At 52.9% G+C, this 12,637-nt stretch overlaps 1 protein-coding gene across 1 annotated transcript in view; it reads left to right on the top strand.

Annotated features, from left to right (window-relative positions):
• The first annotated feature begins 5,420 nt into the window (after positions 1–5,420).
• Positions 5,421–12,637, top strand: part of LOC136103095 (unconventional myosin-X-like) — a 93,218-nt gene continuing 86,001 nt past the window's right edge. The window contains exon 1 of the mRNA XM_065840952.2: positions 5,421–5,543. Within this exon, the coding sequence (XP_065697024.1) occupies positions 5,523–5,543 (21 nt within the window). The 5' untranslated portion in view covers positions 5,421–5,522. The remainder of the gene's footprint in view (positions 5,544–12,637) is intronic.

Genomic DNA, 12,637 nt, shown 5'->3' on the forward strand with positions numbered 1-12,637 from the left:
CTGCAGGAGCCCAGCTGGGTGATTGCCTTCATCTATCAGCCCAGTGTCCCTGCAGGATACTCTGGCTCCAGCATGCAGGGTACAGCAACATCACGGTGGGTGGGAGAGGCTGGGGAGCAGCCAGCTCCTGCTGTGACAGGCTCTTTTCCTCAGCAAGGACAGCCAGCCAGATGCTGGAGCTAGTTCCCGGGGCTCTGAACCGGGGCTGCACTTGCTTTTCAGCCCTGAAATGGACCTCAAAACCAGGTTCTCCGGTACACAGGAGGTGCTAGCACAGCCTCACCTGCTCCCTGGGTTTGCTAACCCAGTAGCCCAGCATTGCAGGTCACCTCCTGGGGACTTACAAGGGGCATGTACACCAAAATAGGGCAAAGATTGGCATCAGTTTGGCTGCAGGTGCATAGTAAGGAGAAGAGCTCTCTCCTTTAGCATAGAAATGGTTTTGCAGGCTGAAGCTGCACAGACGAGATCAGGAAGAGGAAATGTACTGAGCTCTGGCTACCAGCAGCCATCAGCAGACCTTGGCCACAGCCACGGCCAGTGATATGACACCATTTAACCTCCTCGCTTGCTTGCCTGGGCTTATCGTGCAGCCATAGACAGAGAGCTACTTGTGTCTGGCAAAACAGCTCAGACTGGGAAATGCCTGCACCACAGCTGGCTGACACACTTTCTATAGCATGAATCCCGCAGTGATGGTATCTGTGAGCGAAGCCCTGCTTATACACTCAGCTAAGCAGAATCCGCAAGGCTGTTTGTAACAGAGCCATCTGTGACCTCCACAGCATCACACCATTAATAACGAGGCTTGGTCTGGGTCAAACAAAAGCAGGGCAGGCTCAATAGGAGAGGAAATTAGGTGGATGTGCTTGGCTGGCCTCATCCCTGCATGTTCCAACTGTAATTATAGCCTTGTGCAGCTCAGCTCTCTTATTCAGCGATCTTGCCTCCAGGACTGCGTTTCTCATGACCGAGGTGTAAAAGCCACACGGTGATATGTTTTGGCCCCAAGCAAATCTGCGGCAGCACAAAGGGAGCAGTGGCAGGGAACCTCGGTTTGCTGCTGGACATGTGGTCTGGGATGTGGCAGGAAAGGAAGGGAAAGGTTGGGCGAGCGAAACAAGATCAGGACCCCTATCTGCAGAGAAAGCTGGAGATACCTGATTAGTGGTTTGGTCCATCCAGCATGGCCAACTGGAGATGGGGCTGGTAGAAAGTCACAGCTAGTGCTCACTCCAGTGAGGCAGCTTGGGAGGATGCTTCAGAGGCCAAAGGGGTGGCACACGCTGACAACGGGGTGGATATCCCAGCATCCACCCCCTGGGCTCTTCTGCTCCAGCTCTTGTGCTCAGGCTGAAAATTAAGAAGACATCCTGTTTTCCTGACCCACGGAGAAAGGGCAACCCTGGAGGGCATTCCTGTGCCTGGGCAGGATAAAAAGCTTTTTCCGCTGTGGTCAGACTGAGCAGGGATGCAGGCACCCTTGGCCCAGGCTCAGTAGTGTGCAAAGGCAGCACTCTGCGTTGCAGTGAGATAGGCTCACTGCTGACAGTGGCTGAAATGAGACAGGAACCAGGGTGTTGCTCAGGACACTGAGCACATTGTCTCCTCGTGCAAGGAGGACTCCCCCTCACACTCCTGCTCTCCAGGGGAGCAGGTGCTACAGTGCTTTGTGTGGCCCTGTGGAAGCCTCTCTAGGCGACTTTAATCACATTCCTCTGGAGCAGGGACACATCTGGTACAAACATGATACTGTCCCCAAGGAGCCTGGGCTAATTCCTGCTGCAGAGCCCCAGAGCAGCCCTAGGCAGGGAGAGATTCAGCATGTCTTCACTCACTGCCATCTTCACCTTGCAGGGGCAGGGCTGGCTTGTGAGCAGCAGGGCAGGAGGGGAGGTCCGCAGGTTTGTGCTGAGCTGAGGCCATCTGAGCCTGAGCTGGCCTGGCCGCACCTTGCCCTGGTCTGAGCTGTGGTTGGGCTCCTCTCAGGCTGGGAATGGGAGAAGGGAGAACCTGTCCTTTTTTTAAAGCTGATTTCAAGCAGTTGTGAAATTGGAGTAGGGAGGGGGACAGGGCTCTCAGGACAGCATGTGTCCCCTTCCCCTCGCACATGTGGGATCTGTGCCAGGAGAGCACCTCGGTGTGTGGTGCTCTACCAGGGTCAGGCCACTCCTGCAAATGGACATGCTTGAATTTTGGCCACTGCTTCTCAGTAGTTCTCCTCCTTTTTGCGAACCCTCTCCTGGCTGATCTGTGCTTTGGACCAGAGGGATTTAGTGGTACTGCCAAAGCAGCAGGGCCTGCCAGCAGGGACTGCATTGGTGGCAGAGCCCGGGCACCTTCCTATTGCATCTGTGTCTCTCTGTGCCCCTGGCTGGGTCCGAGGTATCCTGCCTCTGCTGCCTGTTCTCCCGAGTCAGATCATCCCAGGGATGATGGTGGAGGAGATCAGTTCCCCACCCTATGAGTACGGCTCTGACAAGCCGCTGGGGAGGCAGCACCCACAGCTGAGGTGTCACAGCTCGTTTCCTCGCAGGTGATGGGAGAGCAAGCCTGGCAGATGCTCACTGCCCGCAGCAGGGGCACGCTGGCCTGCCTGCCTCCCAGTTGTGTGCCAGACCTGTGGCAGAGGAGGAAATTAGGATATTGTCTGGTGTCCAGGAGGAATTCCTGCCTCGGCTTGTTCCTGCCAGTCCTCCACCGACCTTCCTTCGGTGTGGAAAGCCCAGCAGGAAGCTGACTCACTGTCTGCTGCCGCCAGGGCTGGGTGCGGGGCTCTGCTGCCTGCAGCACCAGAGGGCTGTTCCTTTCATGGATGAAGGAATAGCTCATCACCCAGAACCCCCAGCACCCACCTGCCCTGGCTTGGCTCTGCTGCAGCCCAGCTCTCTACCGACAAGCAGAGAACAGTCATGTCACCCTGGTTTCTGTGCCATTTGCCTCTGGGCTGGCGGGAAGGCTGGGAGCTCACTGCATTGCCACTGTCACTGCCAAACATGCAGGCAGCACCACTGCTCCAGGCTTGGGGCAGGAGGCAGCCTTGAGGCGGGGAGGGGTCCTGGGTTTGTCCTGTGTGGTGGGACCCATGCCAATCTTCATTGACTGTTTCAGGTTCAACACATCGCTGATGTGGCAGCCAGCCCCCGAGATGCTGGGGTGGCAGAAGTGAGGTGCCAGACATGGTGGTGGCAGCATTCAGGTGGCAAGTAAAGGCAAGTCAGCACTCACCTGCTTATCAAAGCTCTGCAAAGAAGCAGAAGGTGGTAGCCACCCTTTCCCAGTGAGCAGCACCTAAAGAGATTTAGGAGACAGTTCAGACATCACCATTTTGAGCTGGGCTGTATGAATATAGGACTAATAATTTAATCCATTAACAGGAGCAAATATCAGGCAGAAGTTTCTTATCAAGATTCGTGCCACCTTTCCCACCAGGCTGATGGAGCACAGGGCTGACAGCATCAGTCACTGTTACTGTGTTTGGGAAATCCAGCACTTACTGCCCGGACTGTTTGGAAAGTTACTTTGTTCTGAGCATGAGGTCGAGTCACTTTCTCTTATAAGGTGTCACTCGACAGTAGTTTAACACTAAAAATCTTGTCTTTTGAAGGTTGGTTCCTTACCTCACCCTGGGCTTTCCAGAGCCTGCTAGCCCCCTGCCTCAGAGCTGCAGGGAGATCTGTCAGGCTGGAACAGCAACTGCTCCCTTACAGCCCAGCAGTACATGGGCTGCACTGCTGTCACCAGGCTGGAAACTGCAGCAGTTATGGGCCTAGACATTTTTTCCACATTGTATGTGTATAAACGCAGCCTTCCAGCATCCTCTGGGAACCAATGAACAGGAAAGTTGCTCACAAGGACCCTGGCCTGGGAAACAAGAGTAAGTCCCCAGGTTTATGATGAGTGCATTTGGGTTGATTGGTGTGTTTACTGGGAACAGGTTTGTTGCCAGCTTGCCACTTCTTTGTCAGATCTCCCTGAATGTGCAGCTGTGAGGGTCATGGCTTGACCGGCAACCCACCTCTGGATGACAGAATCCATGGCCAAAGTTTCTCCACTGGAGAAGTCTGGGAGGGAATATCTGGAGATGGAAATGCCTGTTGGTGGACAGCCTTTGTGGGAAGGTGGGCAGAAGCGGTAAAGGAGAGGTGTGCTCTTCAACTTTCCCATGGCTGTCAGGAGCTCCACAGCACTCCGATGATCACCCAGAAGCGAAAAGCTGGACAGCCAAAATGGTCTGCAGAAGCAGCAGTAGTGGAGGAGAAATGTTCCTTCTGCAGGGAAAAGGCTGACTGTGGCAGAAACAGCCCGATGACAAATGTGTGGCTGTGGAGGGGACTGTCAAAGACACATCGCTGTTGAGTTGATCTAACCTCCTTCACTTACAGGGTAATTGGCCTTGCGGATAAAAGTATTAGATGTGAGATGAGGACTGTAGCCAGGCTTCTGGTGCCGTCTTGCATGATGTTTTCATAAGACAGGGAAAGTGGTGCAGATTTAGCTAATCCAGCACAAGTACAAAAGAGCTTAGATAGTCACGACCAGGTTAGCTCTCAGTGACCTGGTGTCAAAACAGAAGGATACATGACAGTGACACATATTAGGAAACTTTTCCAAAAGGTCCAGATAGCGAAGGTGGAATAGGCTGGTGGGGGCAGTAATCACAGGTTAGACAGGCATCTGTTGCAGTGGCCTAGGTGTGACTCTGTCTTTTGGCAGAGGCCAGAAAAAATACTGCCACCTCCCTCAGAACCCCATGTCTTTTAAGTAGTTCAAAAAGCGCATTATTCACCACAAAAACCCTCACAGTCCAAAAAACTTCCCCTGCTCCTTCGTTTGTTCTCCTTCATTCTTTCAGAATAAATGAATGATTTCTTACTATGGCAAAAATCACCTCCCCACAGTGTAGGTACTCGTGCACTATGAGCTGGTCATACTTTTTTGACAAACTTTACCCAGCGTCTTACTGTATGCCACCTGTTCCAGATCTGAGAGATGCAATTTTAAAGTTCTGTCAGGATTCCTGTTAATGATCTCTCTCACTGCATGACACTACGCTGACCTGCTGAAGGGACACCAAACCCGAAACATTTCTTATTCCACATAACACCAACTGTCCTCCCAAACCCCGTGCTTGGCTACTGTGTACCGAGAGGGTCTCTCTTCCCCGCTGTGTGTCCGCTGGTGGCCACGACCGCTCAAGCTCAACTGGACCTCTCGAACCCCAGACCCTTTCCAGCATCCCCCTTTCGAGATGCTGGCTCCTCCCCAGCCAGCGTGGCTAGCTCCCCGGCTCCTTGAGGCTCAAGCACACGCACGCCGGCCAGCCCCGCCGCAGCCGCAGCCGCCGCGCTCTCCGCGCCCCGGGGCGGAGCGGGGCGGAGCGGGGCGGCCCGGCCGCTCCTCGCTGCCCGCGGCCAGTGAGGCGGAGCCAGGGCGGCGTGGGGCCGGCGAGTCGTGCCTGCCCGGCCGCGGCGATGCGTCGCTGAGAGCCGGCCGGCAGCTCCCGGTGCGGGGCCGGACAGATGGACGCCTCTCTCTGCCAGGTGGGCAGCAGCGGGGACCGAGGCGCGGTAGCGGCGGCGGGGTGGCCCCTGCCCGGGGGCTAGGGGAGGCGGGGGCAGCCGGGCGGAGGCCGGGCGGCAGGGGTGGGACGAGCATCACGGTGCCGTACCCAGGCTCGGGGCTGCCGGGCGCTGCCCTGGGCCGAGTGCGCCCTCGGAGCGGCGGGATGCTGCGCTCCCCGCAGGGCTCGCCGCCCCCCGCTGCCCCTTCGCCATGGTAGTCTCGGTTACACTTTTTCTTGAGCACTGAGACACGGCGGGTTTTGTCCCCGGCTGCTCCCCAGGGTCAACGCGGCTCCGGGCAGCCCTTGTGAGGAGCTGAACGGGTTACGGGAGACAGAACCCGAGAGATGTGCGGTTCCAGCAATTCAGGCTGAGGGCTGCTTGCAGGGGAGGATTTGTCGCATGATAGTCATGGCTGCCCAGAGACGGCTCGCATGATGCTTTAATCCCCTGGAGCGACTTAAGGGTCCGGAGCCTGCTCCTGCCTGTGTGTGCATGTCACAGCCCGGCTCGCCACACGTGGCACCGGGCCAGAGCCCGGTGAGGATCTGGGGAGCATGAAACGGGAGGGAGTGTCTGCCGGGGTCCTCTGCCCAGTCACCTTCATGCTGGTGGGCAGAACGAATTTCTCTGGAGCCAGGCTCATACCTGTTAAATGTGGGCTCTGGTCCCATGTGTGCCTGCAGTGCCCTTTCCTTGGGGGTCTGCAATAGCCGTGTGGGGCATTGTGCTGTCTGGGACAGGGAAAGTGACGTGCAGCGTTGATGAAAGTGGTCCCGGTGCCATGCACACCCCAAACTCCCCAGAATTCTCTCTGCCACTTCTCTTGCCTGAGCATACCCAGATCTCCAGCCCTGCCTGACACCACCTTTGGCTGTGAGGGGTAGATGAGTGCAAGGCTGGGGCAGCCCTTGCTGGCCCCATGGGTGACAGCTCATGCTCATGGCACTGGCAGTGGGCACGGCAGGCACTGTGGGGTGATGATGCCATCCTGAGGTCTGTGGCTGAACTCCAAAAACCTCCTGTTTGGGGCCAGGCACATCAGATAACCCCTGCCTCCAACCTCCATTTAATTTCCAGATCATTAAACCCAGTGTTTGGATCTTGCCATGTCCTGGTTGTGGTGAAGGAGCTGGCAGCCCCCCCGGAGCAGCCTGTTGTCAGTGGGCTTGAGCAGCTGATGGGCTCAGGCCTGCCTCTTCCCCCGGTGAGGCGCTTTCTTTATCAGAACAGATGTTTTCCCAGATCTGGCTCCATCGAGGAAGGAGGGGCTGCCCTGGGGGCTGTGTGGCTGGGGCTGCCCTGCAGCAGGCACAGCACATCACCCAGGATCCTTTCAGCCATTAACTGATTAACCTGCTGCTCCTGGAAGCCTGAGCTGCCTGTATCTAATCAGATGGAGGCCAGGGTTTCCCAAAGGGCCATTTCACCAGAGCTTTTATGCCTGTCGATGTGTCAGGAGGAACCTCTTGGTCTCTTGCAACAGGAGTAGCCACTGAGGAGCCTCAAGTGCCTGATAGGAATCGGAGGCTGGAGAGGGGATGCCCAGAGGTGCGTGTCTTGTCAAGCAGCACCCAGCAGAGAACTGCCTGCTTGATCCAGCTCCACTTGTCCAGGCGTGATTCTGCTGTTATTTGGAGAAACAAGGATTTCCAGGGAAGGACTGAGGCGCAGCCCTGAAACCAGGGACTCTCCAGGAGCATTACATCTCTTGTTACTCATGGGCTTAAACCCTGGTGAGGCAAGGTGGCCAAGGCTGGAGAACCCAGGCGAGTGTACATGGGAAAGCATCAAACTTTGCTTTGCAGGAAAGGCAGTGGGGGTGGGAGTGGGGACGTGGCTTCCCTGGAGTGGGAATGTTTGGCATTTTCTGCACCCCAGCCACTCTTCCTCCTTCTCCATGGGGGGTTCTTGGTGGGAGGGCAATGCCTGAGCAGAAGAGAGTTGCTCCACCTCTTTCTGCTGCAGCAGAAGCCAAGCTTGTCCCAGGGGATGCATGTCAAGCCTTACAATGAATAGCTTAAACCCCAGCACGTTGTTGGTCTTGCCTTAGCAGGCTCCCATGCTGTGCTTGCAACATTTAGATACCATGCTCAGCAATGTGGTTAATGTCTGGGGTTAGGTGGGATGCCGTGTGTCTTCCCAGCTTTCCTAGGTCCTCCCTCGGCGTGCTGGAGACCAAAGGAGTTCCTATTCTTTGAAGTTTATCTATTCTAAGTGGCTCAGTGATGGATTCCACCTACTTATTGTCGTGGCTCTACCAAGGAGGGAAAAGTTTTGGCTGGTTGTGTCTACTTGACACTGCTGAAGGGCTTCTTCCCATGTGCCATGCCCTTCTCTGACTGGTGATCCTGGGGACAGCAAGCTGGTGGGTTGCATGCTGCCACTGCCTTTCCCCTGTGGCATTCCAGGTGGGCCAGATCAGAAAGTCTTCATCCTCAGCAAGCAGTACAGCACCAAGATGTGTGCCTCTGCCATCTGGGCTCTGGTGTGCAGCATGGCTCAGGGATGTGATGGATGATGCCTTTGCTCCAGCTGGGTATGAGCATAGGAGCCGAGATGGTGTGTGCACTCTGCTGTCTCCTTTCTTGGCTGCTGCAGTGAGTCCTGTGCCCAGACAGGGAGGAGGGGCCCCAGGGGCCATGGCTGTGGCACAGTGACAGATGATAGTTTTTCTACGTGTCTGGAGTGTGGGCAGGATGTGGGGTGACACAGAGGATGTGACTCGCTCTCCAATTCCCCAGCAGGAGCAGGAATGTCATGGCCAGGGTTAAAGGAGACACTTCTCCCATCCCATCCCATCCCATCCCACCCCATCCCTCTGCTCTCCAGCTGGACTGAGCAGCTGGCATGGACCCACGGTCAGCCTGCACTGATGAGCAGCAGCATCCATTGAAGTCACAGATGCTGTTCTTTTCCTCATGTGCCACTGGCCTAGAAATGCTGGCATTTTAAGTGTTAAACAGTTTTTCTCATTGTTCTGTTGGTGAAATGCAATGCTTTTCAGCTGTATTGTAAAATAAATACCTCAAAGTCCTTAAGGGGAAAGAAAAACGCAGGGGAAATCCTGTTCATATGCCCTGCATGGCTGTGGTGGTCTGAGCTGTCCTTCCTACAGCTTGGCCTGGTCTTCGCTTACTGCCCCACATCATCCCCCAGCTACAGCTTGACTCTTCTTTGTGGCCTAGGACATCTGCCATGGGGGTGGGTAGAGGAAATACTTCCCTCAGGGACACATACAGACCAGTTTGGAGCCTCAGGGTCAAGTCCATGGAGGAGTACAAGGGCTAACTGAGTTGTCACAATACATGCATCTGAGCTGCTTTCTTGGCTCCAGACTGAGCTGGGGAGCAAGCAGCTCTGCCAGGTCTCTTTTGCTCAGGCAGCTTTGTCCCGGCTGCTGTACGGGTGTGCTGACTGCTTGATGCAACTGGGAAGTGTCTGACTACTGCACAAAGCCATCAGTTAGTTTGCAGAGTGTGGCCCTTCGCCGACCATGTGATACTCAGCTGTACATGCTGTCCTCCAGGTATCTGATAGTTCCTTAGACCTGTTGTAAACTTGTGTGTGAGCATTTGCAGACAGAGTACATGAGTAAGGAGAAGAACTGAAGGGACTTTGCAAATGCATCTTTGCAGTGTGGAGCCTGCCTCCTGCTGCAGGTACAGGACCGGCCTGTTTTTGGTTGCATGTGCAATTCTCACAAGCTTTGAGCTCTCTGTTGAAGATGCTTCGCTCCATCATTCGGAAATCAGTGTCCCCAGGGAGCCCAGCTTGTGCTGGGTGGGGAGGGCATCCTGGATTGGATTTCTCAACAGCTTGGTTTGCCCTCCCCATGCTCCCTGCAGTTGGGAGAAGGTGGAGTTCCTGTGATAGAGGAGCATGGCCGGATGTCCCGGGGAATCCTTCCAGAGGCTCCTGTGTGAGATGAGGGAAATGGTTCAGCTGACTTAGATGATGCTGACCATGAGTGACGTGCTGTCTTTCCAGATAACAATGAGCTGAGTGCTTGTGTGTTAACAAACCTTGGCTTAGGAAAATGCCATCTTGGAAAGAAATGGTAAATAGAGCGTCTTCAGCAGTGGAGCTGCTCTGTGAAGAAGTATTCCCACCAAACCTCTCTCCTCCCCTGAGGACCATGTGCTTTGCTGATTACCCCTGACAACCTCATCTTAGTTTACCAAGAATATTGTGACCTCTTAGAAAAGAGGATCTGGAAAGATTGGGAAGAGACAGAGAAATGCTGACTGTTAAATCCGTGCTGTGAACGTAATGCTCGCTGAGTCAATACCAAACAGAGCAACCCCTCTTTGTTTAAGTAGTCCATGTAGTTTGGCTAAAGAAGAGTACCACTGTCTTTGAAGGTATCCATGGGGCTGGCGTAGCATGGATGTTGCTACATGCATAATCCTCCGTCCCAGCTGCATCTCCACAAATGCAGATGTAGGATGAAAGGGGCCAGCTGCTCTGTTCTGGGGCAGCAATTGCAGAGAAGAAAGCTCTTGTGTCAAAGGTGACATGAAGAAGTGGCGGAAGAAGGAGTTGTATTAGCTCTCTCCTTAGGTCATTCGTCTGTGTGAGCTGCAACCTTGTCAGATCCCATCAGTGGTGCGAGGGTGGGCAGGGGCCAGTGCTGGGTGGGAGCCGCAACTGCAGGGACACTGGGTGTCCCCGGCCAGCCTGCAGATGCCCCAGCGCTGCCTCCAAACCCTCCTTGTACCACTTTGGTTTCACTTCTTGCTTCACTTTTTATTTTTAAGATAATAATCAGCAATGTTTCACAATTTCTTATTTCCCATTTTGCTTTAGGGAGAATGTGCGAGCTATTTAAATGTGATCATTAAGACTGAAACTTCTACAAGTCTGGGTTTCCTGGTTATCCTCCAGTTACCCTGAGCTCTGCAGTTCTGTGTCCTCCTCTCCATCTGAGATTGCACACAGTTCTGCGGTGCTGAAGAGCAAGTCCCAGGAAAAGCACCTACAGAGGGCCTGTCTGCAATGCACCAGTTGGCACAGCGTCTGGGGACGCTTGGGCCCTGTCATTATAAACGCAATAATTATCATTCACAACTGAAACAGTGGTGGGGGTTCTCATAGATACAGTGATCACTGCATTTGATGAGAAGGTTGAAATTCAGGTTAGGGTCAGGGCTATGTATTAGTCCTGATTATTCCTGCTACCCGCGTTTTGAGCCAATGACGAAGAGTTGGCTGAATCACATTTTCTGGAAAGGCTTCTTATTTCTGGAGGATGCCCCGCTTTTTGCAGTTTCTTCAAGTGGTTACACAACTTCATTTTAAAATAAACCCTGCTTCGTTTCTAAAGCGTCTGGCAGCTCCATCCATTTTTTGGTCCTACTTTTCTTCTGCTTCGTGAGAGTTGTTTCGTCCCAAATAACTTCTCTGTCTGCAAGAAATTATTTTCCGGCACCGTGTCGCTGACAAAAGTGAGGCGGCAGGTAGTGGAGCAGTGGTCTCGGTGTGGGCAGCAGTGTCCTCTCAGCAGGGTTCAGTCTGCTGAGTGCACAGGGACCGAGGTGGGGTTTGCAGCCCATGCTGGACCACATGCTGCTGTGATCCCCCTGCTATCAGTATCTGGGCTAGATACAGCAGCCCTCGCTCTGGCATATCTACATAATGACATTAACATTTTCACAAGTACATTTGCATTACAAGGGGTCTTTCTGAATAGCAAAAATGACTGTGTCTTTTAGATTTTTCTCTGGAAGGTTTCTTTCTCACACCTCAAAGCATAAGTAAGCAGTAAACTTCCTTGCTCCTGTTTATACATCCCAGACATGCATCAGCTCGTGTTGCAACCAAATGTCCTGGGAGTTCCTCTTCAGCAGTTTGCAATCCTCTTTGGGTCTGTGACTTTCCAGAAAACATTCCTCTGTTTGAAGTGCTCCTTGTATTCCTCCTCCCCTGAAGCTGACCTTTCAGTTTAGCTGTATTTTAATCCCATTTTGTTCAAACAAGCGGACTGTGGAATCCACAGTGCTCTGATCGTCTCATCTTTGCGGGTACTTACTGATCGACCAGATGTTGGCATCTGCTAGTACCGTCAGCACTGCTTTTGATTTCAGGTCCTTGACGAGAAAAGGAAATAGTACTGACTGTCTCTGCAGAGGTTTCTTAAGAACTCCCTCAATTAGTTGTGATATTTGCCATTCATAACAACTGTTTTGAGATCCCTTTGATGCTGTTTGCTCCTCAAGGGCTGACTTTTATCAGAATACTGCATTCTACAAGAGCAATGCCATGAGAGTCTACTACTGTCCTGTTTATCTCCTGTTCTTGGTTGCTAATCAAAGAACGAAGAAATCTTTCTGACTAGACTTCTTTCCACATGGCAGCTGGCACTGGATGATAGTTAAAGCTAGAGTGTCTTTAAGTTGGAAAAGCTGAGGGCAAAACCTCAGTATTTTCACTGGGGCTGTGGAATTATCGTTTAGGTTCTGACCCTTCCAGTCTCTTGGAATTTCCTCAGCATTAGCAGGGTTGTAAAAAATGAGTATCAGCTGGTGAGAAACTTCGTTGGACAGATCTCTGGGGACTCTTGGACCTGTTGATTTTTAAAATGTTTTGTGCCCTTTCTGTTTACTAATATATGGGAAAACACTTCAGCATCTCAGTGTGATGAAAGGGGGTACTTTCCAGGGGTGTTTATTAAAAACATACATGTTTCCACCATTATTCACAATGCTGTCATCCCCGTCTAGTAGTTGGGTGCTGCTACCAGCACAGGGCTTTGTCCCCAAAGATTTTAGAAAAGAAAATAGTGAAACATGGACGCTGCTGTCTTTATTGTCTCACAATTTCCTACTTACATGGGCTATTTCCCCCTTTTTTCCCCACTTTGACTCTTATTTCAGATTGGCTGACAGCACATCCCAGCTCAGAGGCACCCCACTTGCTTTCCATGTGGTGTTTGAGGGAAAGTCACCAAGGACAATCAAACACTAGGAAAACACCTGACATGAACAGTTTGGAAAACCTGAGAATACTTTATTAGTGAAATGACAGATAGAGGGAGACATGGCAAAAGAGCAGAAAATAATGGATGAGACAGA

Source organism: Patagioenas fasciata, chromosome 7, assembly GCF_037038585.1.
Source record: "Patagioenas fasciata isolate bPatFas1 chromosome 7, bPatFas1.hap1, whole genome shotgun sequence".
Taxonomy (NCBI): domain Eukaryota; kingdom Metazoa; phylum Chordata; class Aves; order Columbiformes; family Columbidae; genus Patagioenas; species Patagioenas fasciata.